The sequence below is a fragment of the Perissodus microlepis genome, chromosome 20 (genome assembly GCF_051167445.1).
Source record: "Perissodus microlepis isolate ML-2025 ecotype Zambia chromosome 20, ASM5116744v1, whole genome shotgun sequence".
Classification (NCBI taxonomy): domain Eukaryota; kingdom Metazoa; phylum Chordata; class Actinopteri; order Cichliformes; family Cichlidae; genus Perissodus; species Perissodus microlepis.
This window is the reverse complement of record NC_140480.1, coordinates 29,187,197-29,214,630: the sequence shown is the minus strand read 5'-3', so window position 1 is coordinate 29,214,630 and position 27,434 is coordinate 29,187,197. Positions and strand designations below refer to the sequence as shown.

General features: G+C 37.5%; 2 protein-coding genes across 3 annotated transcripts; one reads left to right on the top strand and one right to left on the bottom strand.

The window, feature by feature from the left end:
* Nucleotides 1-6,869: 6,869 nt before the first annotated feature.
* On the bottom strand, nt 6,870-27,252 carry LOC146364821 (trypsin-3). Its single transcript, XM_084918250.1, has 5 exons — nt 27,117-27,252; nt 15,171-15,330; nt 9,851-9,992; nt 9,471-9,737; nt 6,870-8,277 (listed from the first exon to the last, which is right to left on the bottom strand). Exons 3-5 carry the CDS (start codon nt 9,980-9,982, stop codon nt 8,107-8,109), a joined length of 570 nt encoding a protein of 189 aa, XP_084774376.1. The 5' UTR covers nt 9,983-9,992; nt 15,171-15,330; nt 27,117-27,252; the 3' UTR covers nt 6,870-8,106.
* Nucleotides 23,551-25,681, top strand: LOC146364822 (trypsin-3). 2 transcript variants are annotated; one of them, XM_084916848.1, is made up of 5 exons: nt 23,551-23,608; nt 24,032-24,182; nt 24,327-24,465; nt 24,542-24,793; nt 25,080-25,681. In XM_084916848.1, exons 1-5 carry the CDS (start codon nt 23,551-23,553, stop codon nt 25,230-25,232), a joined length of 753 nt encoding a protein of 250 aa, XP_084772974.1. In that variant the 3' UTR covers nt 25,233-25,681. The 2 variants fall into 2 exon arrangements, with proteins under 2 accessions (XP_084772974.1, XP_084772973.1); XM_084916847.1 differs by having other exon boundaries at nt 24,026-24,182.
* Nucleotides 27,253-27,434: the final 182 nt, after the last annotated feature.

Genomic DNA, 27,434 nt, shown 5'->3' with positions numbered 1-27,434 from the left:
CTATTGTTGTTCTCTATCATTCTTTCTATCTGCTTAAGCTATTGCAAATGGTATCCATATCATTGTATTCACAACTCTCGAAGCTGTGGGTCCAGTAGGGCCTTCTACATTCACCTACACACATATTCAGGCCCACACCAACATGCACATAGAGAGTCATGGAAAGTACGCACGTTCACTCCCGCACGTACTAAGAACAGGGAGGTCGTCTCAGGACAATCTCTCAGTTGAACACACAGTCTCACGAAATTGCACAACATATCACAAACTTGTTTGTCTCGAAAGTAGTATCGGATGTCTATATAAGGAGAACTTTGGAACTGTTATCATTTCCAGTAAGATCTGGCTGTGATGTCATCAGGGTAATATAAGGATGGGGAGCGGTCTGCTCGAGGAAGATTGTAAGATTGCTGTTGCAAGTTTCTTCCCACACTGTACTGTGTGTTCTAATAAAATAATTTGTGTTGACCCACTATGGACTTCCAGTCGTATGTCTCTTCCTCAAAAAAATTCGAACCATGACATTACTTATAAGGGTTGTGATTAAAGAGTAATGTGCAGCAAATATCTGCTATAGTTTTACATTCATTCCATCATGATCAACAGTTAGGAGACTTCAGAAATTCCATAAAATCACAAAGATTCTTTGTTTTCTGAAATATTTTTATAATTAGTTACATTTTTGTATTCACAACATATTTTTTTATTTAGTATGTGTTCTATTTGTTTTTTATAGCACATTTCTGTATTTCTTTGTGTTTTCTGTATTGCCACAATGTTTCATTCAACTGTGAAAACATGATTTTAAAAAAAAAATGTTAGCCGCTATTTAAGCTATTTAAACCAGATCAGAACTCAAAGTTGGCTGTCTCATAATTACTCTAACTATTCCAACTATTTATTTTTCTCTGAAACTTTCCATTATAGAATTACTAAAGAAAACTACTGGTTCAATAATAATAATAATAATAATGGATTGCATTTATATAGCGCTTTTCGGGGCCCTCAAAGCACTTTACAATTCCACTATTCATTCACTCTCACATTCACACACTGGTGGAGGCAAGCTACAGTTGTAGCCACAGCTGCCCTGGGGCAGACGGACAGAAGCGAGGCTGCCATATCGCGCCATCGGACCCTCTGGCCGGTTCAAAAAAGTTATACATATATACAAAATTTCAGTAAATGTATTCCATTATTTTCCACCCCGTGAGTACCCATAAAGGCATACACAACAATATACAAGTGATGCTTCCACAAGTCAGTCTATCTTGTCATCACTTTGTAAAGAGGTGGGGGAATAATGTCAGTGTGCTCTGATCTGAAGCTTTGGGGGGTTATCAGCCATATATTCTCAGCAGAACAAAGCATAGCCTCTCTTTGATGGCAGCCCTAAGTTAGGAAACATGATTAAAGTGCTCTACTTTCTGTTAAATTCTCTGAGGGGAAACTTGATAAATCTACTGAGCACTAAAAGGACATGGAAGGGAGCAGAGGCAAGAAAAAAAATAATAAGTGGGAGGATTGAAGCAGTAGCTTTTCAAAGTCTATCTCATCATTCAGTCTTTACTTGTTATAAGAGCAGAGAAGCATTTTCCTGCCTGCACTCAATAATCGGTTAACAAATAAAGTTATTAAAATGTGTGTGAAATTGTTACGCCAAAGAATCTTCTCACAGATTCTTGAAATGGATGAAAACGTGTCTCTCATTCTCTGTGCTAAATGCCTTGCATGAACGTCGTGGTGCTGTTATCATCCCAGTCCTCTTTCTAAATGCTAATCATTTTTTATTTTCCTGCGCCTCAAACCATTTCAGATTGTCTGTCTGACATTTTACATTGTACTTGTGCCTCAGACTCTTTCTGTAAATGTTTCCACTTTGTCTGAGTGAACTAATTGATGTGTGCAGCTGAACAGATGTCTTTTGTCTTAACGTTTGTGCATTATGTAACCACGATAATCCCCCACATCTAGGTGGTATAGGCAATTTGATGATGATGGGCAGCTACACCTGCAGTGTTTTTCCCAAATCGCAATAGGCCTGCACTGTAGAGTTTTAAAAATGCACACTCACAATGCAGGCTCACTGTAAGACACTGTATTTATATTTCAGAGGAAAAAAGTGGAAAGACTCATTTTATATAGGATATATTGAGCCATTTAGAGCCATTTGATTACATGAGGGTGTATTTCCTGCTCTTGTCATTCAGTATAGCACATTCCTGACTCCATAAACTTTGAGAGTTTTTAGTATTCAGGTCTGCTCTCCCAGGTGTGTATTGCCAAAGCTGTCAGGATGCGACACTTGAGAAATTCATCACCATTTAGCCCCAAACACTTTTCAAAGAAACAGCCCATATTTTAGGTGGTTGTAAAATCTCCCAGAATATCAGCAGAAATATTAGCAGATCTCATTTAAATGAAGAATTCTGCCTTCTAAAAATTGTGCAACCATAATCAATGACTTATTTCCTACAATAGCTAATGGTTCACTCTTAGGTGAACCATTAGCTATTATAGGAATCATTAGAGGCTTCTCTAAACAACTAACTCTCCCAGAGCTGTATTTTGTAGAGTGGAAGTAGTCTGAACTCGAGCGGCTCATTCAGTCACCCAGCCTACTCATTATCCAGTGAATCTGTGCTCCTGTTCAAGACCAGCATCTATTTTTGGTACCAAATAGAATGTTATCACTATAAGAAGCAACTATGAGAGAATGCCTGACTGCACAGTAATAAAGGCAGGCTATTTTCTGATAGCCCCTCTGTCCGTGTCTGTATATAAATGTTTGCACATTGTTGTAACGATTATCCTGTATAAAATAGGGGGGAAAAAACATAATTCAAGCTTTGCCTCTGAGCCAATTATTCCATCTTCTGCATATTTTACACATGCTTCTTGTCCCAGATTCAAAAAAGCCCCCTGGCTGAAGTCATGTTAAAGAATTAAGGAGAGATTTATTTATTTTTAAATAAAGTATGAACTGTCTTCAGGGTCAAAAGAGAAAGAAAAGAAGAAGAAAGAAAGAAAGCCAAAAGAGGTTGTTTTTGAAGTTGAGTGACTCTGGTTTTGTTGAGAGGACTGCACAAAATCCCGTCACGTTTTCATCTCAGCTTCTGTCATGGCTCGAAGCTTCCTGGCATCCCACTGAACTCGAACAGTTGTCTGGCCTCCAAGACTCTGCACCTGAGCAATAATAAGTAGAGAGGACCAGGAACATTCAGGTAACAAAGGCTATTCCTGTGCTGTTCCTCCCCCCTTCTGCTTTTTCCATCTAATAGAGGAGTACTAGCAATGTAAAGACACCTTTCAGAACTTTTACTTTTTTAAATATATATAATAATTTAAATTCAGAAAGATGATGTAACAGGTTTAAGTGCAGACACAACACTTCAGAGGAAAGGCTTATTATAATCAGAGAGGAGGCGAAGAGGAGGAAGTGCCAGCAGGCCTGAACCTCATCTGTTGTTTTTCTATTCATTATGCTTTAATGATCAAATGCCCCCTGGTGGTTCAGATAAGTCATGTGCATTTTAAAACCTCTGTCATCTCTTATAAATAGCTATGTATTTTTTTTCCTTTTCTGTTGTGAGTGGTTGCGAGTTCCTCTTATCTGTCTGCATTTATCTTCAAAAAGGTTCCTGAGTCTCAGCAATAGGTCCAGATAGGACAGTGCATGCATGCATGGCTCAAGACTATAACTGGGTTGCCAACAGTCACATTTCTGGCACGACGCAGTCGTTAACATTAATTTTCATGCGTTGTCCAAAAAATCTCATATGTAATAAATGGAAAGATCAAAGTTACTACAATTTGAAATAATAGATAGTCTTCTGTGTTTTAGCACAGTAACAGTCAGAGAATACAAAATATATGTGTATGATTTACCAGAGGTGTACAGACCTGTCTGCAAGAGGTTAATAATGAGACCTAGGTGTGAACATAGTCTTATCCTAGTTGACAAAATGTTAACAGGAGCCATGTGTGTTGGTTGGGGTTGTTTTCATTCATTAAACACCAGCAGCTTTATAGGATCTACAGTATGCTTTCTTCAAAGTCTTTAAAATGTTCATGATTTCACAATAGCGACACAATTACAATGTGTAAAATATCACTATTAGATGTCAGCAGATTCCATACTGCAGTCAACGTAATTCTGTTTTCTTAACCCTCCCAATTCAAATGCATAATCACAGCTATGGTGGACGCTGTAGGACAAGCAAATCTGGCTGCCGTTCATCTGTAGAGAATTTAGGCTGTCAATCTGTTTTTCATCTCACCTGTCAATATGCCAGGTGCCCACATATTTTTATAGTAGTGGAGGCTGTAAGTCCTTGTGAAAGGAATAGATGAGTCGATAAAGTTCACTTCTCTTTGATGACAGCGATAATGAGCTGAGTTGTTGAAGAAATTTCTATCAGTAAATGCTACTGTTTTTGTCGCTGTTAGCTTCTGTTAGCCTCTGTTAGCCGGAATTAGCTAAATTTTTTTTAAAGTTGATCTAACATTGTTGGACTCGCACACTTAGCAAATAAACTGTCATATGATGTGACAGTGTATCCAAACTGTTTATCAGAGATAAAGCTTGAAACGTGAGCCAAACATTAGCTAGCATAGCATTAGCTTATAGCCAGCTGTTTTTGTTTAGCAAGCTCATTTGTAACTGTTCAGAGACAGGAGAGTCGCATGCCTAATCTGCTGACAATAAGTAATTGCAACAATATTGAGAATAAATAAGCATATAACATTATGAATCATACTAAGAAACTATGTAAATGTTTTTTTTTAACGAACAATAAATGATCTAAACACAATTCAACGGTGTATAATCTTGTTTGCAACACTAATAGTCATGAGGGATGCCCAGATGGGGTTTGTTAAAATCAAATTTGTTGTAATTAGTAAGCTTGGTATACAGTAAACTTTGTATAAAGGTTTCTCACTCAGTGTAAATTATACATGACAAAGAGCACATACAATATAGTAGTTCATGAATACAATGCAGGACAGTCTTGCGAATGTTTTATCACCATTTTGGCTAATGTTAGTCACACATGGTATGCTAGCATGTGACGATTATGAGTAAGAGAATACAGTTACAGTTATAGTTAGTCTAATGGCCACAGGTGTCACTGGTAATAGTTTTCTGGTAGCTTTCCAGTTAAATTCTGAATGATGCTCCTTTACTTACCTCTATACAAAGAATCATATTATCACCACTTGCCACATATCAGTACATCATCCCATCCCAAAAACTGCACATGTAGAACTGTGGTTTTAAAATCAACTTTGCTTTTCAGTTGTTAGAAAATAATGGATGCTGTCGACCTAGTTTGAGTAACAGAGGCCATTATCATTGTAAAACACGTTTTGTGTTCTCAGCAGATAAAAAGCCCATTGGGAGAAAATGCTTAGGGAATGGTCACAATATGTATGGCTCAGTTAATACCTTTCTGTGAAACCCATTAAAGCAGCGGTCCCCAACCTTTTTTGCGCCACGGACCGGTTTATGCCCGACAATATTTTCACGGACCGGCCTTTAAGGTGTCGCGGATAAATACAACAAAGTAAAACTAGTACCGGTACCGAAAAAAAGAAGATTTATTCATAACACACGTGAAAAGACCCAGGAAAACCGAGTTAACGATAAAAACAATAACAAAATAACGCTGAAAACCGATAAAAATCCTGAAAACCATACATTTCACACCTGAGCCTCTACTCTCGCGGCCCGGTACCAAACGACTCACGGACCGGTACCGGTCCGAGGCCCGGGGGTTGGGGACCGCTGCATTAAAGTACATTTCTTTTTGTGACCTAGGGTGCATATAGGGAGCTTAGGATCAATCATGTCAGGTGATATACCCTAACACTCCTGAGTGTGGCTTTCTCATGCCAGAACAAAGGGAATAAGCCTTTGTGTAACCAAGCCTGTAAGATTTGCAGCATAAAAGACCCTGAAATCCATCAATCACAAGGGGCACTGACACACCCATCAACACAGAGCAAACAGGACCAGCCATGAAACTAGAGCTCCCTCTAAAGTAGGCCATCAAGTATTCATTCTGCTGTGATAAGCCAACACCTATCAGGTGTGATGCAGTCTGTACTGATTTCACCTGGCTTCGTGACGGCTCGCCCTTGCGGGAATCTCTGCTGGTGAAGAGGAGGAAGGAGTCCAACGACTGGCTCCATGCATATTTCATGAAGGTATTCCAGTTTTAGGGTAATTCTTCTGTGGCTTGAGTAAGGCTAATGACAAGCAGCCAAGATTTACACTCCATATCAAATGTGATTGCTGTAGTTTTAAATAATTTATCAGTGTAGTGGCTTATTAATTGTTCCCCTGCAGAGGCTTTTACTGACTTGTACAAGCGACATGGCATCAAGAGTTGTGAGTTATCTATCCAAAAAGCCCATGTAATGCGTTATTGAAGGTCTCCACTTAACTTAAGGCTGATGGCTGTAACATTTACTGTGTAAATGCACACACAGACGTTAGGCAGAGAGTGCATGAAAAAAAGGATGATTAGTAATTTATTGAAGTTTAAAAAACAGGAAAAAAACATTACAGTTTATGCAACTACATTAAAACAGACCATGAATATATCATGTCAAATTGGCAGTGATCATTTTCTGACTAATAGAATTTCAGTCTGAAAACACAGGCTGATCACAACACGGACACGCACAGCACGCATTACAATTGAACCAGCAGATTCTTGAACTTAAAGTAAGCATTATTTTAATTTTCAGTTCAAATTTGGAATCTTTTCATAATTCATTAATTTTGTAATGCAAATACCATAGAATAGTACAAATTACCCACCAGTTTCATCTCTAAACAGTTGTTTTAATGTGACTAACCTACAGATTATCAGATTTTCATTTTCACAGAACAAGATATATATATATATATATATATATATATATATATATATGGGAAATACATTTTTAAATGATTTCTGCTCACATTGAACAGATGTTGTTTTTTACTTATACATTTTGACTCAGTAAACTCAGTTCCTGCTGTTGTTTCTATGACTCATGAACAAGCTATACGACTTGTGATGTTACAGTAATAGCCACAATATGCTCAGTTAAATGTAAGCATGCTTTATTTACAGCATTTCATATGTTTTGAGCTCATCCAGCCAAAGGACCGATGAGCATATGTGATAGCAAAGTGTCCACAAAGTATCTGTCTATCTCGCCGGAGTTCACAAGAATTGTTGATACTTCCTCTGTATTTGTCAGAATATACTCAAACTTACAGTGCACACAATGATCCCCTAATTGGTCTTCACCTAAAGTGTAACCAAGGTTTAGGTCATTTTTATAATTTTACAGGCACTGTCATTTTCACAACGTTGCTACTCCTCCTGCATTATTGATCAGATTTTAGTGAAACATGAGTAATTTGTCCTGGATATGACTGTAAGCTTTCTTGACTTCTTAAATGATTTTAGAACATAAACTGTGATGTATCATGACTGAAACATAGCATCATGACTATGTTTTTCTGTTGTTCTGTTTTCCATGAGACTCTGAAGGATTTGGCACCTCAAACGTGACGCTGTGGAAATGTGTTCAACGTGTTCTGCTTTGCCTGAGAGTATTGGTGGATTCCACTGTATTTCTATTGTTTATGAGTTGCCTAAAACAGATCAGCAGCTGGCAAACTAAATGTAAAACTCAAAAACAGTTGCCCATTGTTTCTAGCTTTTGACTGACACAACATTTACTTGAGGTCAAGTAACAACCGCTCAAGAACTAGTTGAACATTTTGGAAAATTGTCAGATTTGCTTCGTTGCCAATAGTGAGAAGAAACTGACAATGCTCTTAACTTTTTACCTGCTGGAAATATTAACAAGTCACGTGCAAGACTTAAAAGTGCTTGGAGGTTTGTTTTGTTACCTTTGACAGGCCCCACACTGTAGCCTCATATAAAGGCACCCTTTTTTATCCAAATTTGAGCAAGAAAGCAAATCAAATATTTTCCTAAATATTCCTTTAACACATGAGCATACACTCAAATGTGCATGAAGGGCAAAACAAGCCTAACTTAGGTCACATAAGGCAACAGTGAAAAGTTGCACTGGGCTCTAATTCTTGTTGCATCTGCTGTAGTAGCTAAATATGGTGTTGTCTATCCACCTGCGGAACTTGGACACAGCAGTGTAGACTCCAGGAAACTGAGCATCAGCACAACCTTTCCCCCAGGACACGACACCATAGACCCGGCCATCGCAAACAAGTGGACCCCCCGAGTCCCCCTGATACCACAGGATGGAAGAAAACATTAGGGATGACATGTTAGGTTACGGATGTCTTTACTCAAGTCTTTACTAATTACTCAAGAAGAAACTTAAATATCTCTGATTGATATTCTATGACTTGCTCTGTAGTTCTGTAGCCGGAGCCTTAAATAATTTTCTTGGGCTGTAGAGCGGTAGCTGACTTTCGCTACCAGTAAATTTTCTTTTACAAAATGTAATGTCCTTTTTTTTAATGACTAAATAAATGAAGATGTAGAACAATATTACAGAAAACAGTCTGATAACTTTCAAAATGCTCTTATGCAGTAGCCTAAAAGTTGCAAAAAAGAACACACAATATTTTAGACACTTAAAGTATGCCTTGTAAATACAAATACTCTGCAAATGCACTTTCTGAGACAAGCTGAAATAAACTGCAAGCCAAATTGACACAGGTTAATTTTTAGATTTTTTATGAAAATCAAAAAAAGGGAGAGATTTATTGACAGCAAGAGCAATGGAGTCCTATGCCTGTATTTTTTATTTTTATATCAAACTTTACCCAATGGGTTAGTTTTTATACAACATGCAGCTTTATTATGAGCTTTATTGTATGCAGAAATACAAATACATATGCATAATATGTGTTTTTCATTCTATCGTTACCTTCAATGCCCATTTCTAATTACAAAGTGTCTACTTTTAGCTGCTTCCTTAGTCGCAATGGGTCACCAAGGGGATGCCCTCCCTGATGACAAAGATGATCCCAAAGGTATATCTTTTCCTCCCTGGCGATTTTTCACTTGCTAAGCGAATGTGTAAACTACTAAACTATGAAGCCATTTAAATATAATTAATATTTATTTTGAGGTACAAGCTTCAGATATCAGTCTCTTGTCTTGTGGAAGCAGCGGAGCAGAGTTTTTGGGTTCAATGCATATACCATGGCCTGTTGCAGTAACTCACTCACTCGGTTATTTTTAATGACTAATAACTTAAAGAATAACTAATAACTTAAAGAATGTGTATAATTAAATATGTGAGTTCTCTTGGCCTTAGTTTTTGTTTTGTTGTATCTCTGTTACTTTCTTGCCTTACTCCCTAAAGCCTTCCATAAAATGCTTCCTCTTTTTAAAAAATGAATCGAAAGGTGCTGTAAAACTGTTGCCTTGTTCATATCCTGAATTTTAAAAAAGCAGAGATGCTCTTACCTGACAGGCATCTTTTCCACCAAGACTGTAACCAGCACACAGCATGTTTTCTGTGATGTTGCCACTGAATGACTCACTGCTGTTACATTTTTCTGTGGAGACAATGGGGAGCATTACAGTTCGGAGGGTGGAGGGGATCGGGCCTCCGCTGGGATTTGTGTATCCCCAGCCCGACACACGACACAGTCTGCCCTCTGCAATGGGGGCGCCCTGTCTGGGCAGTAGAGTGATGGAGACGTAGCTGTTCAGATAGAATGGAGCCCTCAGCTGAAGAGATTGTAGACAGTGTGATGAGTTAGACACAAATGAAGCAACATGGTTTAAATAAATAAAGCAAAATAAAATAAAAAGAAACTAAACAAAATCAATGTATTATGTACCTTAATAAGCATAATATCACAGTTGTTTGTGATTTTGTTGTATGAAGGATGTGGCACCAAAATGTGGGGAAGGATTTCTTGCTCTGTGCCCTCATATATAGAAAGAGAGTAGTCTCCTCCAACAATCATCATATTTTTCACCCTGTAGATGAAAAAAAGAGAAATTACATCTTCTGGGTCAAATGTCTGTAAAAGAAGATTTAAGATAAGATAATATAAACTTTTATTAGTCCCACACATGGGACATTTGTTTTTATCACAGCAGAAACTGGACAATACAAAGTTAATAGCAGCAAAAATTAAGAAAAACAACAGAATAGAATAAGATCAAATAGAATAAAGTAGTATACAAAATAGAATAGAATACTATACAAAATAGAATAAAATACTATGTGACATCAGAAAATTGCACTTGGTATTATTGCACATTGGGGAGACTAGGCGAAGGCTACCATGTCATATTGGATATATGTGTGTGTGTCTGTCTGCACATGTGTGGTCATCAGCAAAGTCTTTGTTGTAGAGCAGTTGGAAGGAAAGACCTGCGAAATCTCTCCGTCCCACATCGTGGGTGCCGCAGCCTGCCACTGAAGGAGCTGCTCAGTGCTGTCAGAGTCTTCTCCATGGGGTGGGAGATGTTGTCCAACAGGGATGACAGCTTAGCCACCATTCTCCTGTCACTCACCACCTCCACTGGGTCCAGGGGGCATCCTAGAACAGAGCTGGTCCTCCAGATCAGCCCGTTCAGTCTCTTCCTGTCCCCAGCAGAGATGCTGCCGCTCCAGCAGACCACACTGTAAAAGATGGCAGAGGCCACCACAGAGTCATAGGTCTTCAGGAGTGGGCCCTTCCCTCCAAAAGACCTGAGCCTCTGCAGCAGGTACAGCCTGCTCTGCCCTTTTCTGTAGAGAGCACTTGAATTGTGAGTCCAGTTCAGTTTATTGTTCAGATGTACACCAAGGTACCTGTAGCTATCCACAGCGTCAAAGTCCAGACCTTGGATATTTAGTGGTTGCAGTGGAGGATGTTTGTGCCTGCGGAAGTCTACCACCAGCTCCTTGGTTTTTCTAGTGTTGTTCTGGATGTAGTTCTGCTGGTACCAGTCCACAAACGCTTGGGTCACTTCAATGTACTCTTTGTCGTCCCCATCAGTGATTAGGCCAACTATTGCAGAGTTGTCAGAGAACTTCTGCGGGAAGCACTGGGTGGAGTTGTGAGAGAAGTCTGCAGTGTAGATGGTGAAGAGGAGTGGAGCCAGAACCGTTCCCTGTGGGGCCCCCTGTACTGCAGATGACCCTTTCTGACACACAGCACTGATTTCTCACATACTGTGGTCGGTCGGTGAGGCAGTCCAGTATCCATGTAGTGAGGTGATTGTCCGCTCCTGAGTTGTCCAACTTGTCCTTCAGGACTGTGGGAAGAATGGTGTTGAAGGCACTGGAGAAATCAAAGAACATGATTCTCACAGTGCTCCCAGTGGTCTCCAGGTGAGAGAGGGAACAATGCAGGAGGTGAATGCCATAAGTCATCTAATGGCGCTTTTCGTTTTCTTCTGTTTATTTTTTTCTCATTTTCTCTGCATGCACTCTGAAAACCTCTACAGTTATATCAACACAGGCAAGCTGATTTCTTTCATTTTTAAATGACGTGTCAACTTTTTTTCTGTAAATAAGTCATAAATGCAACAGAAGCCTAAGGTCTGTAACTCTGATCTATGACACTGCCTTTTATCACAAGTATAAAAGACATTTTGGCATGTCACATCATGAAAACCACACATATAAGCATAACAATGGGCAACTGCCGAATCTTTTTCACCTACTCCAGTTTCAGCGTCAAGATACTTTACATGCTGGCTGCTCTTAAATAAAACAGAGTAACTGTTCTTCTTTATAGTAACAGTTGTAGTTTTACTACAGTGACAAATCCAGATCTTGGAGTTGGAAAGACCTATTGAGTTTTATGCTTAGTGCTTTACAATAACATAATAAGGGGAGGTGCACAGGTGTATTTGTGTTAAAGCTGGCTTTGATCCATTTGGGTGTTTCCTAGTAAGCTATGCCAGTAAACTAGCATGCACAGTCCAAGTCCCTGGAACATGGACACTTAACTGGAGTGTGGCCCTATATTAGGGTTATTATTTACAGAAAGGCTTTTCCTGTTGCAACATGGTATATTATATGGAAACAAACAGTAATGACACCCTTTAGCTTGAAACTTAATCATTTTTAAAAATGGTGGCAAATAGTGGTATAACACCTTTTGCCAAATTGCACAATCAGCAGTTTAACAACAACGTGTAGTTGTGTTTTATGGCTACGGTTCACAAACCCAAAACAGAGGTAAGAGAAAATAAACGAGTAGTTGATAACTGGTACAAATAAACATGGTAAAGTCATGTTTTGTTGCCTGTAACACTGGAATAATTTTCCTGATGATATTAAACAGTCCTTACGTCCAGCTTTATCCAGGTCTCAACAATTTTCTTCCTTATATAAATTTTAACTACTCCAAACATACACATCATACACAACATCTTTTTAGCTCCAGAAGTGATTTTTTTTCTTTGCAGTACAAAATAGTTTATTACATATTTTGTAGATTTTCTCTCTGTTTTGTTTTTTGTACATTTTTTTTTTTTACGGTGTTTTTATTTGCATTTGTTTTATCATTGCATTTTATTAACTTCTAAAGTAGTATTTCAAAGTGAAATCCAAGGAAGCCAGTCGGTCTCAAAATAATTTCCTAGAAAGCAAAAACTTGGGCCATGTCATGGGGATCATTTACACAGCTCAACCAAGAGTACCAGAGGGTGTAACGACTCTGTTAAATAAACATTATCTTTGGGGCAGGTTCATATTTGCATCATTCTTGTCAAACTGTCATAAAGTCACTGACTTTGGGCTCCTCATCCTGCCTACTGTAGGTTCTTTGCCGTCTCACCACCAGTGAGCTTGGATAAATATTTAAGTCCTATGACTCAATACTTGAGTTTGACCATACTAGCTAGCTTACCATTTAAGGTAATGATTGGGTTAGGGTTGTCCTAACCCGAGCTAAACTGGCATATGACAGGGCAGTAAATACATTAAATACTCTCTATGACCCCTATTCCCTCTGCCACTGCAAAGAGAATAGGGGTCACAGAGGGGCAGAACACTGTCATATGCCAATCAAATGTATCCTGTGCTCACATTTGCAGAGTAGGGTTAGGGTTTATAGCTCCTGGGATCCCACAAGTTACAAAGCAACTATTCCAAGGTTGCATGAAAAGACTAGGCAGTTTGGCACAGTTTAGTGCAGGCTAAACTAGTTAGTTTGCAATTCTCTGGTTAAGTTTAAAGTAATGAATTATGTTGCACTGGTGCAGAGAGGCTGTGATGTTTATGTTAGGTTACATAAAGGGTAGCAGACCATACAAATTTTTATGTGACTCATTTCTAAGTCCATTTAGTGATTTGTTAAATAGTAGAAGTAATTTAAAATATATCTTTTGTGACCCTGGAAGCCAATGGAGCGTTGCACCTTTCTGAATGAGCTGTAATTTTCTTGTTGTTTTGTGTTGCTACCAAGACACTGTTATAGTAGTGTAATGAATGTGCGAGTGAGTTTTTCTGTATCTGCTTTAGACAGACATTTTTATTTGTATTTTACTTTATTTCAAGACATCAATAGGCAGACTTTGTAATTGTTTTTATGTGGCTGAGGCCAGAGTCCATAAATTCATAAACTCTATAGATTTTTGGCCTGGTTTGAGGATTTCAGTATCTGTTTCCTAGATTCTTTTTATCCTTTTTTTCTTAGGCAAACATCAATCGCTTGCCTCAAAGCTTTGCTTCGTCAGTGTTTTTTAAATTTTTAAATTATTTATTTATTTTGCCCATTCGCTTGAAACTGCCAAATGTATTTTTATGGTCTCTTACACTTTGAGTTGCCTCTGTTGTGTGATATGTGCCTTCTATCTATAAAAAACATACTGATCTGTGAAGCTTTTTATCACACTGCTGTAGGAAATCATAAGCCAAGATACATGTTAATGCAGAAAAAGCATTTGCCACCTTTGGACTTTCTTTCACCTTGAAAGGCTTGTTTCTGAGTGGGGTGATATCTTTGTGCATTCATACGCTGGGATTATCATATCTACAGGTAAAAACAAATGCTTTTCTGCAGGGTCAAGATAAAGTATGAATGTTTTGAAAAAGTGAAACTTTTACATTCAGTTAGATTAAATGTATTCCTGTTGAGTATAAAGAAAGCAGAGGATTTAAAAAAAAAAAAACACATTACAGAGATTTCCTGACATCCTTTTCAGGTTTCTGGTGAATTGTAACACTGTTACACTGTGTTATTTCAAATTTAATTTGCTGACAGCAAATTCTAATGTCTCCTGTCTGAATTTGACAGTGTAAAACCCCATTTCCTGTTGCCTGTTACAGGAAATGTAGATTTTGAGGATGCTTGACAACAGATTGGAAGTTGGGAAAACATTGTGGTTGTGTTTGCTAAAAAGACAAGAAAGCGCAGAGTTGTATCCGTCCTTCTTTACCTTGTTCTTGTTAAGAATTATAGACAAGAGATGGTTATACTTGTCATGTAAAACAGCAAATTCCAAGTTATGCAGTTTGATTGTCCATCCATCCATCCATCCATCCAAAAAATCCCAAAAAGATATATTTTAAATTTGTCATTAATGAAGACATTTACATTTCATTAAAATCTGGTTGCTAACATTAAATTGGAAGTCTGGGAGACAGAGCTGCTTTTCTGCTGATATATTAATAATTAACTGCTAATGCAATAAAGCTTTTTGAGATCAATTGTAACTGTTTGTTGACAGGGAAATAGGCGATACTGACATTTGGAAACTGTAATTTATCAGTTTGCTGATTTGCTGCTAAAACCTTAGAATATGGAATGGGCACAGAACATTGTCTACAAATATTGCTTCCTTATCTTCAAATTGTTTGCAATCTAAATAAAGTATTCTGATCGGTCGTCATGATCTGTGTCAGATTTCAGTACAACAAAGCTCCATTGTTATGGTGCGCTTTTATCGTTGCCATTAGCTTTCTTTCAGTCAGGATAAGCCACAGATCTGACTGTATGATATGAGTTGAAATTACAGGATTGAGAAGTCAAATTGAGGCTATCCTATATCAAGAGGCCTTTTCTTCCTTACAAAAAGTTAAATCTGAACACAAAGACATGGGGTTTTGTGTGATGTGTGACTGATTTTAAAACTCAATCAAGTCAACTTTGCCTTAAGTTATAGAACTTTTTTAATCCATAGGGGTAAATCGACAGGTGAAAATTAGCTCACCCGATGTTACAGTGTGCTGCTGTGACTACCCAGTGCTTATTAATCAAGAAACCCCCACAGAAGTGCTTTCGTTCCAATGTCTGTATCGACACAATATACTTGATGGAATGTGGAACCGGTGCATATCCTCCCACTATACGTTCCTCTCCAACATTCTGACCTGCAACACACAAGAAATGACAAATTTCAGCTCGGATTAGATTTAGAGAATGAAACACACAGAACAGTCCATAAGGTGTTGGTGTAAACCACACTGAGCTAACTCAGTTGCTCTTTTTTAGTACCTTTACAAGATCAGTGCAAACTATTCAGGTCATAAAGAAAACCACAGAGGATTTCACCACACAGTTGCTTTGTGGCTCAGCAGATCAATGAAAAGCAATCTCATCTCCGAAGTACTTCACACTGGCTTAAGTGAGGATAGATCTGACTGCCTGTTTGGTGTTTAAATGAGTTTGAAGGTAACACGTTAACTCAATTTGGACCGGATCTGATTAGCTTATAAACAGAATCAACCCTCTAAAGGACACCTGGGCGAAACACAAATAGAAGGCCTGAACTAGCCCACAATCTATCTCAGTCTGCCTAAAGGAAATGGAGAACACCATCAGTTTGGACGCCTCCAAAATGCTGCCCACGACCACACTCAAGGATAAGCTGAGTATAGCTGATACTGGAGTAAAACTAATTCTAATTGGAAGCTGTGCTTGTTTGGGAACACTCTTTGGTGTTTACAATGCTTCTGCCCCTGACTGAGCTGCTCAGTTTTATATTTTTTCGCTTCGTATATTCGTGGCTTTAAATGCTGCTGAGGACACTGCAATCACATCTTTTCCCTTGGACCTTGAAGTTTTGAATAATGTGAGGAGAAATAAGATGAAAAGAACTCACAGAAGCACTGTACAACGCACACACAGAGACAGATTTCAGCACTTACAGAATTTAGAGAAAATTTTCCATCATGGATTGTAACTTAATATTAAGTGTTTGTATTCTTGGTCAAGCTTGCTGGTTGTGTTAATGGGGCAATGTATTAAATATATCTGAGATTAGTGAACAGCCATTGTTTTCTGTATCACTTTATCAGTCTCTCTCATCACTGTGTAGAAAAATTCCTCCACTTTTTTACAACATAGCTTTAGTTCATTGAACTGTGTGGCAATCACTTTTGCACAGCTGTCTCATTTAAGTGAAGGTCTGCACTTTGACTGGGCCATTGCTACACCTTGATTTTTGTTTTCCAGTTATTCTTTTGGAGACTTGCTTCTGTGCTCAAGATCATTGCCCTGTTGCATAACCCAGTTTCACTCAAGCGTTAGCTGTTGGACAGATGGCCTCATATTTAATGCTAGAATACTTTAGTATACAGTGGAGTTCATGGTTGACTCAGTGACTGCAAGGTACCCAAGCCCTGTAGCTACAAAACAAAACAGAATAATCCATCAGCACACCATCATGGGTTTTTGCAGTCTGAACAGTGCGCTGTCGGATCACTTCTGATTTATTGTCTTAATCCCTATGGAAGCAGTAAGAGTACAGATATTTTTAAAACGTTTAAAACTATCTGTTCCACATAATATTATTGCAGCATCATGTTATTATTAGTGTATGATGGGTTTAAAAGCTACTTCGGCCTTCAAAATTGTCATTTGAATACTTAGGAGCAGTGTAGTGGTGCAGTTGTTAGCATTGTTTCCTCACAGCAAGAAAGCCCCGGGTTTAAAATGCACCATCTGTCCAGGGCCTTCCTATGTTTTTCTTGTATCTGCATTCTCTCCACATACTCCAAAGACATGGAGTTAGTGGGGTTAGGTTAACTCGTGATTCCAAATTGCCCGTAGGTGTGAGTGTGAGAGTGAATGGTTGTCTATCTCTGTTAGCCCTGCAACAGGCTGGCGACCTGTCCTAGCCTTCCTCTTGCCTTATGGCATCCAGGATGGGCTCCAGACCCTGAATTGGATAAGCGCAAGAGAATGGAAGGATGGGTTTACAAGCAAGGCCAACTAAAGCCTTGGTGTGAACCCAAAGGTTCATGACAGAACAAGTCTAGACTATTCTTAGACATAGGATCATTTCTTTGAAAGCGTTTAATAATTAGTGCTTTCTTGTGTTTTTCTGTTTAATTACATTCAAAATTGATCTCAAGTGGTTCATAAATGAGTCTCCAAATTGTCAGTGTGGTGTGGAGATATGTTATATTTTACCAAAAGATTAGATAATTCTATAGTCTTATAAGAAGTGACACTTTGGTACCAAGTTAGTGTCTGAACTACGCAGGGAACTATCAGGGAAAGCTTTGATGCAACCTTTTTCACTGGAAAATATAATTTTGCCTAATAGATAATAGAAAGAGAAAAATGTGAATACCTAAAATATTTGAATTATAATGACTTTAGCAATTTTACAATGTTGAGCTACGACCCCACATTTTCTAAAATGTTCCCTAAGGCTCACAAAGCATCTATATGGCAAATATTTGAAAATTAAACAATGAAACCAAAATTGTAGATCACAGTAACCGAGAGAACCTTTAGGCATGGAAATGCTTTCATCTAACCACAGGCTATAATTAGTAGCTGGGGTGGATCTTAACAACAAAATGGTAACTCTATAGGCTACACTACACCCAGCAGTGACTGCGTGTGAGGTTAACACACATGTGGGTGTATAAGAAAGCATTATGCAAGATCATGGAAGTAAACATTTTAAGATTGGGTTTCTTTGAGTGTTTTGTCTCCTAAACTGTAACTAGAAATAGAAGAAAATTGAAAAGATTTAGAAGATAAGATTAAACAGTGATTAACTACAGTTTTTTCTTTTTTTAAAGCTCGGGTCTGGGTAAGTCTTAAACCATTATCCAAATGATATTTTATGCTGCTTCTTCTCAAATCACAGACTTGCTCAAGATCTTTATCAGAATCTCCTTTTTTGTTGTCTTTGTGACATAACTTCCAGGCACAAAGGCAGGTGTTGGCCACAATTATTTATTGTTATTTGTGTTGTTAGACTGAATCTATTGTTACTGAGGTTTCAAGTTCAATTCCTTTTCAAAAGCCCTTTGTCTCAGGAAGATGTTTTGGCTGTAACAGTTTACATGCTACAAGATGAAAGTATTTATCATGTAATAAGAACCATTTAAATTTCATTAAAAATCTGAGTTTTAAATGAAATGATTACCTGTAAATAAGAACAGTTATTTTAACAAGAAAGCAGTCATATGTCTTTTTTACTGTGAAATATGATCATCTTTGAAGATTAACTCAAATTAATGTGCACATTTATTTCTATCTCTCCCTGCTACCCAGATGGAAATGGCTCTGAGTTACAATTTTTCTCTTCACAGATCATCAGAACTGCAAGTGCACAGCTAAAAGGGATGTTTAAAAATGATTAGAAGGCATACCCTAATGCTATATCTCATGCATTTGCAGCACATCCTAGAAGACACCCAGTCTACTTTTGTTTTCAGAATGTTAGCCCATCACAACATCACAAGCTTAACTTTGTTCGCTATGATCATATTTTTGTGAACTTTAAATTGGAGAAAAAGAAGCTTACTCACAGTTTACAGCCAGGACTTCCAACAGTATACAAAACAATACATATGGCTGGTCCATAGTGAGACAAAGGGCAGCACAGTCTACCTGCAGCGAGAGGCTTAACCTGTGTGCTACTTGTCTGATCTTAGGGGGAAGGCATCTCACCTGCACTCTCAGGTTTCTTATAGTTTCTGTTTCCGTTTCCATGGTCACCACCTTGTCCTAGACCGATTTATAATTGAAGCTCCATGGCACAGTTGCTTGACTCACCTCTTCCATGACCCACAGAAACTCACCCAGTTTATTGTTGACATTTTAAGAACATGTGATTGATCAGCTGCTATGAGCCTGTTCAGTTTTAGTCATGTATTATTTAACAGCTACTCTGATGATTTAGCCCTGTCCAATATAGCATCCCATAAGTCCACATGTGATTGAAGCTCCTAATGTGGCTCAGATTGGCTACTGTCATATTAAATGAGGAAAGATTCAGTATGCGTCTTTACCATTCATGAGAGTCTCCCTGCACTGATATCTCCCGAAAGGATTAATGAGGCTTTTGACCGAAGTTGAGCAGCATAAGCTTTCGTGTCAGACCAGGTCAAATAAGCACTGCTGCTCAACATCTATCCTCAGGCTGGGTGTCATTAAAAATGGAGCACAGCTAAGCCTTGTCTCATCACAGTCACCATCCCTCTGTGGAGTTCCTGACCTTAGCTGGCTAATAACCCTCTCTGTTGCCCTCATTGCTGCTGATAGCTAAAGCCGTGCTCTTGGTACATCTGTCCTCCCTTGAGTGCTGACCACTGCTTTTTTTCTGCATGACCCACTCCTCAGTTCACATGCTGCTGCCATGTTAATGGTTGCCACTTCCAGCTCTCACAATCATCTGACTGGCATTGAATTAAAATGTCACTTACCACAAGACTCTAATAAACAAATTTCCTCCTATTTTAAATCTATTCACTTACTATAAAATATGTCAGCTGACTTGAATTAACGACTTTCCTTATTTACATTAGACTGGAGCTCTTATACTTTTCCCTATTTTCTGTTGCAGTGGTGGATGCTCATGTTAAACATGGCCAACATTTCAAATAATGACAAGAGATGAAATGCAAGTATTCCTCATGAATTAAAACCTCAACTTTCAGACAGCTCTAAAGAGCCATTTTCAATCAATTATTTTATTTTTCTGTCTCTTTATGATGTCATGAGAGAGAGGATATCCTTATTATGGTCATGTCAGACATATAGCTCTGGCAGATTTAAGCCTGCTGTTTAAACCTTTTGTTTGCAAGGGGCAGCGAATCAGAAGAAGGTTGACTTAAAGGGTAGGGAGTGAATGAAGGTTCTTCATCAAGGCCAAATATAAAATAAATAGGGGTTATCTTCAACTGTTAGTTATGCAAATCAATCTCAAGTCCAAGGACAAAAAAGAAATTAACAATAAATGTAACTATATCTATGAGACATTTAAAGGTTATTTAAATGTTTCATGCTCGCTAATGCTTTTTAATTAATAATTTTTTTTTAGTTAACTGTCATGTAACACTTTACAAAGGTTTATTGATGTAATTATGATTAGAGCTGTGTCATTGTGTTACCACTGTTCATAAACAACTTATAAACCCTTTATAGAGAATAGCAGACCACTACATGTTTTAATACACTGCTCATAGATGTTATAATCTGATGTAAATCCTTTTTATATCAACAGTGTTTATTATATTACATCTATTTTATTGTATTATTTAAACTTGATATATGTTTTTGTTTCCATATGTCAGCAGTTATGAACAAATAAAGGGTTTGAATGTGACTTTCTTATAATTGCTGACATGTTTCACTGATAACTGAGGTGTACAATTTCACTGACATATATTGTTGTTCAGTACTCAGACAGGTTGGCACTGAAGCCTTATCAGTGTCAGTATCAGCATCATCATTTCTTAGTACCAGTAACTCAGTACTGGGATCTTGATTCAACCTTATGTAATCTATCTTTACTTAGAAATGTATTTAGCTCAATAGCTGTAAATTCTACTAGTAAACATCTACTTTAAACCACATATATTAACATATTTAACCTGCAATGAATAAAAAATACAAATACAAACACAATATTAACTTTTTAATTGCTCTACATAGACTTTAGACTTTAGAGCTTTTATTGTCATTGTGCGGTTTCTTGCACAGCGAAATTGGGTAGCTGGACCACAAAGGTGCAAAAGTAAAGAAAAACAATATATGTATACATATATGTGAGTAAACTATATACTGTACACTGTATGTGTAGAAACATTGAAACATTGTGGGGCTGTATACAAGGGCAGTTATATAATATAAATAAATAAATCAGGGTGGAGGGGCTATGGTCATTTAGGGTGGGGATGGTAATTCCATTGAGACCAAAATATTGCGCAAAGACCAAAGACCAAAAATATTTCACAGAACAAGGAAATAAATCATATTTTACTGCAATTTACAGCTACAAAGAGACATCCAAAAATCAGCTACATTGGCATTTATTATAGATCTTAAAAGGCAAGAAGCCAGGACTAGGTGGCCTCAGCTATTCGTCAATACATTTTGAATTTTGCACAAAGGTTAAGCTCCTAGAAACTAGTTTCGAAATCTAGATTGCACTGAACTTGAGTCTTAAGTAAAGTGGTGCAGTGAGGTGAACTACAGTGTTTGGACAGTTACACATTTTGTGTTCTTTAGGCATTGCTTTGTTTATTTTATTAGTATTAATCCAAGAAAATGAAATAATGAATAAGACTTTCACACGAAATATAGTCCTTTTAATTAGATCCTTGACTACTAAACTATTTGCTGTGTTTATGCACAAAAAAGTTCAAGGACTTAGGTTTCTGTTGGGGTACCAGTAGCTATTTAGCTGTTTAGGTGGAGTCTATAGGAGTAAAGAGGTAACAATGCATGTATTGAAGATAATAAACAGTCTCGCAAAGTGAGAGTGCTATGAAAGGTTGTTGTTCAACCACATTATTATTATAACATGCAGTACTCCAGTTAAAGACATAAATCACTGACATATTAAAGTTGTGTGTAACAGAACCTGGAGGTGAGGTACAACAGAGAGCCTGAGTATAGTCTAAGCCCCATTGTAATGAAAGAACACGATGTACACTCTATGTTTTGAGGGTCAAAAGTTTCATCCAACGCTATAACTGGGCTGAAATATTGTTAGTGACGTTGAGTGCAGAGGGTTTTTTGCAGCACGCTTACACACACATGATGATGGTTTAAATAATCTATGGGTCAGGAAGTCTAAACAAGATGTCCTGAACTGGGCCTTAGAATCAGCTGAAGAATAATGGATAATATAGATAATCAACACTATGCAGGGGGTGTGTTATGTGTCTGTCTAGCCATGATAATATTTTGTTACTGTCACAGTATATAAGCTGTGCAGCCCGTTTCAGGGTTATCCTTGGTGTGAGGCAGATTATCACACTGCGTTCCGGCGCAGTATACTTGTAATTTCAACTGCTGAAGTAAATGAAATCTTTCTAAAGGACAGATATTTCTCCCCAATCCCTTTTGAAAATTTTGAACACGACAAAGTCTCTATGTGGTTATAATTAATATTCTGTTCATCCATTCTTTTTCCGCTTATTTTTAGGCTTGGGGAGGGAGTTTGATAGGAGTTTGGAGCCTATCCCAGCTACCATAAGGCAAGAGGCAGGGTACATCCTTGACATCACCAGCCATTCAGAGGGCTAACACAGAGAGACAGACAGCCATTCACATTCACACCTATTGGTAACTTAGTCTAAGTGTCTTCGGACTATGAGAGGGAGTCGGGGTCTTCATAGAAAATAATACCAACCATTGTTTGTATTTTATCTCTATTAGTTTGCAATAACACAAACACCATAAAGCCAGAGTTTAGCAATGTACTCTTAGCCAGTAAACTGTTTATCATTGTCTGTGATGGCCAGTTATTTCATTTAAATCTCAACTAATACATTTGAAATTTTTAGATGTTTAAATAAGATTCAGATTTTTGTAGATTTTCATAAAATGAATCATAGAAACCGGAAGTGCTTCTGTCTTTTGTGTTTTTTAGTTTTGAAATGAAGTTAATCTTGCCAGTGTGACTTTTCTAACTTTATTATTTTATATCCTACATAATCGTGGAAACTATTGCAATCTAATTTCATCTCATTAAAAACATTATCAACATTTAATAGAGCAATAACTGTTGAAGATATTGTTGATCCTGTAGAGGCGTTGCCAACCTAAAAACTGCAAATATAAAACTTGAGCTTAGAAATGGGCATAATACGAGAGAACACCCTAGCTTTGTCAGGTTGTAGGTCAGTTTCATTGTAGGAGTGTGAGATGGTTACAGAACACAACAAGATGAAAAGATAATTTAAACAAAAGATCTTGACAAGGATATAGTTACACTATAAAAAGAAAGAGGAGAGCATTGGTCTCATCATTTGGAGATACTGTGAAGCTTCCTGTGTCTAGACTTTCAGGTAAGCAAAATTTTATTTTAACCCTTTTTAGTGAAATTGTAATTAATGTTCAATTGTCTAAAAATAATTCACAGTCTAACTATATTTTAAAAATAAAAGCTCATTGTTCAAAAGAATTGAATTAAATGGTAATTTAGTGCTTTTGAAGATATTGTTGATCCTGTAATTGTTGCGATACAGTTTTTAAACAAAGCAAATTAAGCAAAATTAAGCAAAACTAAGCAAATAATTTATAGTTCATTAGCACGAGCAATTAAAATGACAGTAATTTATGTATATTGAAGCTGCTAGCTGTCGTTGTTCTGTGTTACAGGTATCAATTACAATATGGCTGCTGTGGCAATCACTACTGTGCTGCTTCTTTTGTCTTTTTCAGTAAATTCACGTGAGTTATATCTTTGAATTTTTCATTCCAAGACACTTAGCAAAGGATATGAAATTCTAGTCTCAATGTTTAGATCCAAAGACTAATACACAAAGACTTTAAAACAGCTGACAAAAACAGACATGTTAGTCGATCGGGAGAAATTTTCTGTGACGTGGCTGTAATACTGCTGTCTGACTCAGTTTATGAAGCCAGACAATACTGTAGAAATGAATACGGAACTGGAATATTGTAAGGAGCTTGGAACGAAAACAACTTGACTTCTTTAAGTTAAGAAACTTACTAGAATATTCTGCTTTTTTTTTTTGTTTGTTTTGTTAAGGCACATTACCCTGACAATTTATCTTTTTTGTTGTAAACCAAAAGAATGTAAAATATAGAGACAAATTGTCTGATTCGCTCTGTCTTTCGTCACAGAAAAAGAGAATACAGGAAGGATCATCGGGGGTCAGGAGGTCGAACCATACTCTATCAAATACCAGGCATCCCTTCAGACTGAGGTCGGGGATCACTATTGTGGAGGCACGCTAGTTCACCCAGAGTGGGTGGTGTCTGCTGCCCACTGCTGGAGACCGTAAGTACTGACACCATACAGCAAGATTGCAGCTTTACTAATAAACATTAATGAAAATGTTTAATAATTATTGAGGGGAGAAGGTCTGTTTTGAAAGAACATATGTGAAATTCTCATTTTGTTTTGTCTCTTTCTGTTTAACAGGAGTAATTTTATGAGGGTTGCGCTATGTGAGCACAGCCTGATCAAAACAGAGGGATTTGAACAGATCTTCAATGTCTCAAAGATATATGTACACAATTATAATTTCAGGACATATGAGAATGACATCATGCTTATTAAGGTAAGTAGGACTTGTACTTAGCTACAAAAAATGTGATCTCACAATGGTACCACCCTAACTTTGGTTTGTGTTACAGCTTAGCAGACCAGCGCAGCTGAATGCTTATGTTCAGCCAGTTCTGATACCTGATGAAGGTACCCCTCCCTTTAGTGGCACCTGCATAGTGAGTGGCTGGGGAGTGACACAGGTTTACAGTTACACCCTCTCCCCTGTGCTACGTGCTGTGGATGTAAGAGAAATACCTTACTGCACTTGGTATTACTGGGGCAGGATCAAACCAGGTATGCTTTGTGCTGGATCTCCATACGGGGGAAAGGACTCTTGCCAGGTATACATTCATGGAAAACATGATTTATTTTGTGTTTGTGGTATGCTTAATTACTACTTAGCAACTGCGTTTTGTAGAGTAATACTATTTTTAAATGAATATTTCCTCTTAAATTTATAGGCAAAATGACACCTGTTATATATGCTATAAAAAGATATGTTAACCAGTGATGATTTACATATAATTTCAGTGTCATTTTAATAATATTTAACATTTTCCATTTAAGGGTGAATGTGAAATGCTCTATTATCAAAAAACAATCCTGATTTGTTGTGGTACTCCACAGGGCGACTCCGGGGGCCCCCTTGTCTGCAATGGCTACTTTGAGGGCATTGTCTCCTGGGGTATTGGCTGTGCAAATCAGTACTACCCTGGTGTCTACACCAGAGTCAGGAGCTATATTCAGTGGATTAACTGGGTTATTGACAACACACCATGAGCGATTTTTTTCAAAAACAGTTAAATGAACATAATTTTCAGATGGGCCTGAAATGAATAAATATTAAGGTTAGGAATTTCTAAAATGTTCCTGGAAATATGTCAATATTGCACCTATAATTAATTGATTGTCACGCTTTTTTCTGATAGGGAATAATAAGAGAAAGACTTGTTGCTATGATATCCTTTTTATTTTTTGTTGGTACTATAGCAGTATAATTAGTAACTGTGTTAATCATTCAAAGTGAATAGTACTATTGAAAAATCACCAATGTTGTTGTTTTCACATGAATCAATGTTCCTATTATGCCTGTTACTACAAGCAAACCCTCTTATATTTTATTTAAGCTTCATTGTAAATATGACAGTTTCATTTAGTGCAGCTTTAAGAACAATTTTACCAATGCACTGGGTCTATAAACTGACAAGTGATACTTGCTACTACTAGTATGGAATAAAAGGTTAACCCATCCACAGTGACAGTGAAGATGCTGATTGTCTGTATCATGCTTCTATCAGTCTCTTGTGTTCAAAGTCCAAAAAGTCCAAAAGTTGCTTAGAATATAAAAATCAACAAAGTGCTCGATTTTTTCTTCACAAAGAAGAGCTGACCTTTATATGTTCATAAAACATATAGCAAATGGTTACATAATGCAGATAGACAAACAAACAAATATTTTAGTAATCTGTCAAAAACCTGTTTAAAACTCAAAATTATCGACTTCACTGAACTCGGGTCTTGTTTGAAACATAAAGAACTCCTTAGGAAAGTGTTTACTCGTGTTATAGAGCAACTTAGGGCAGCTGTGGCATTAACCTCACACTGGGTGCCTAATCAAGTTGTTGGGTACTGTATCTAAACAACTAAATATAGAAGCTATCCTGCTGCACACTGAATAATTACAGCTTCTCTCTGGTGCTGGTTTCTGTTGTTAAGCTAAACCTAAACATTCATGCTCACATTCACACCTACGCCAGTTAACCTAACAAAGTTATAACATATCCTAAAAAGCTCTGATTAAAAATAATGGCATGCTGGGAAGTATATTACTGGGAAATTCATTTTTAAGAGAATATCTTAGTATCTGACCTCTCCCTCCTTTTTTCATCCGGTTTCTCCAACCTGCCTGTGTGCAGAGGACTGTAGGAGAAGCTGTGCAGCTGCTCACTGAGATTACAGCACTATATACAACACTACAGTGTGTGTGTGTGTGTGTGTGTGTGTGTGTGTGTGTGTGTGTGTGTGTGTGTGTGTGTGTGTGTGTGATAATTATATTTACCAAAAAGGATTAGGTGGTCATTTGAACTTGTAATATTATATGGTTAATTTTTTATTCATACTTTGGAAGAAAACAAAACGTATTGCTGAAGAAAAGAAAGCACACCCCCGTCAGGGGCATTCTCTCTGCTTTTTTTTTTTTTTGTTGTTTACAGTAAGGTGACTGGATCCTACCCAATGGAACTTCAGAGATAAACTATACATGCTACAGGTTTGGCATTGATCATGTGATCAAGCAAATGCTACCATTTGTCCAATTTTTTATAAGCATTAATGGAAGCTAAATTTGTTTTTATAGTCTTATGCTACAGATTTTGTACACTTGTGTGGTTCCTCTGTAGTGGCATAACTGTTAAGTTTAAATTAATAATTTTAGTAGTGATGAATTAATGATTAAAATATCTCTTATTTGAGCCACATATTTCTTGTGAGATCATACATTTTATCTCCAAAAGTTGATTCTGTTCATCTGGACGTAGCGTGGGAGAAACATTTCGTCACTCATCCAAGTGATGAACAGAATCAACTTTTGGAGATTTACTTACCTGGATGATTGAGCATGCATCAAGACAACATACATTTTAAATAAAAGATGGATATAGTCACCTTGATGTTTAGAGAAGTCAGGTTGTGAAGCTTCAGGCTGAGCATTTTCACCAGTTTATATCAGGACTGTGAAACTGAGGGACACTGCACACTCACTGGCCAACATGTCAGTGACATGGTAAAGCTTCACCCTCCTTTTGACTCTAGTGAGACCAGAATTCACTAAATTAACATGTTGTATCCAACATACAACAAAACTATGAACTGAAACACTTACAACAGCAAACCTAATTAGCAGGCTTAATTTATAAACTGTACAGGTGTAATGCACAGATACAGATATTCACTAATTAGTGCAAAGTAACAGATTCTTGGGTG

Coding starts and splice junctions, on each gene's coding strand:
- LOC146364821 (XM_084918250.1), bottom strand. CDS start 9,982: ATGATGATTGTTGGAGGAGACTACTCTCTTTCTATATATGAGGGCACA. Junction 9,738..9,850: donor GTGATATTATGCTTATTAAG/GTACATAATACA, acceptor CAATCTCTTCAG/CTGAGGGCTCCATTCTATCT. Junction 8,278..9,470: donor GTGGAAAAGATGCCTGTCAG/GTAAGAGCATCT, acceptor CTGTGGTATCAG/GGGGACTCGGGGGGTCCACT.
- LOC146364822 (XM_084916847.1), top strand. CDS start 23,551: ATGGCTGCTGTGGCAATCACTACTGTGCTGCTTCTTTTGTCTTTTTCA. Junction 23,609..24,025: donor GTCTTTTTCAGTAAATTCAC/GTGAGTTATATC, acceptor CTTTCGTCACAG/AAAAAGAGAATACAGGAAGG. Junction 24,794..25,079: donor GGGGAAAGGACTCTTGCCAG/GTATACATTCAT, acceptor GGTACTCCACAG/GGCGACTCCGGGGGCCCCCT.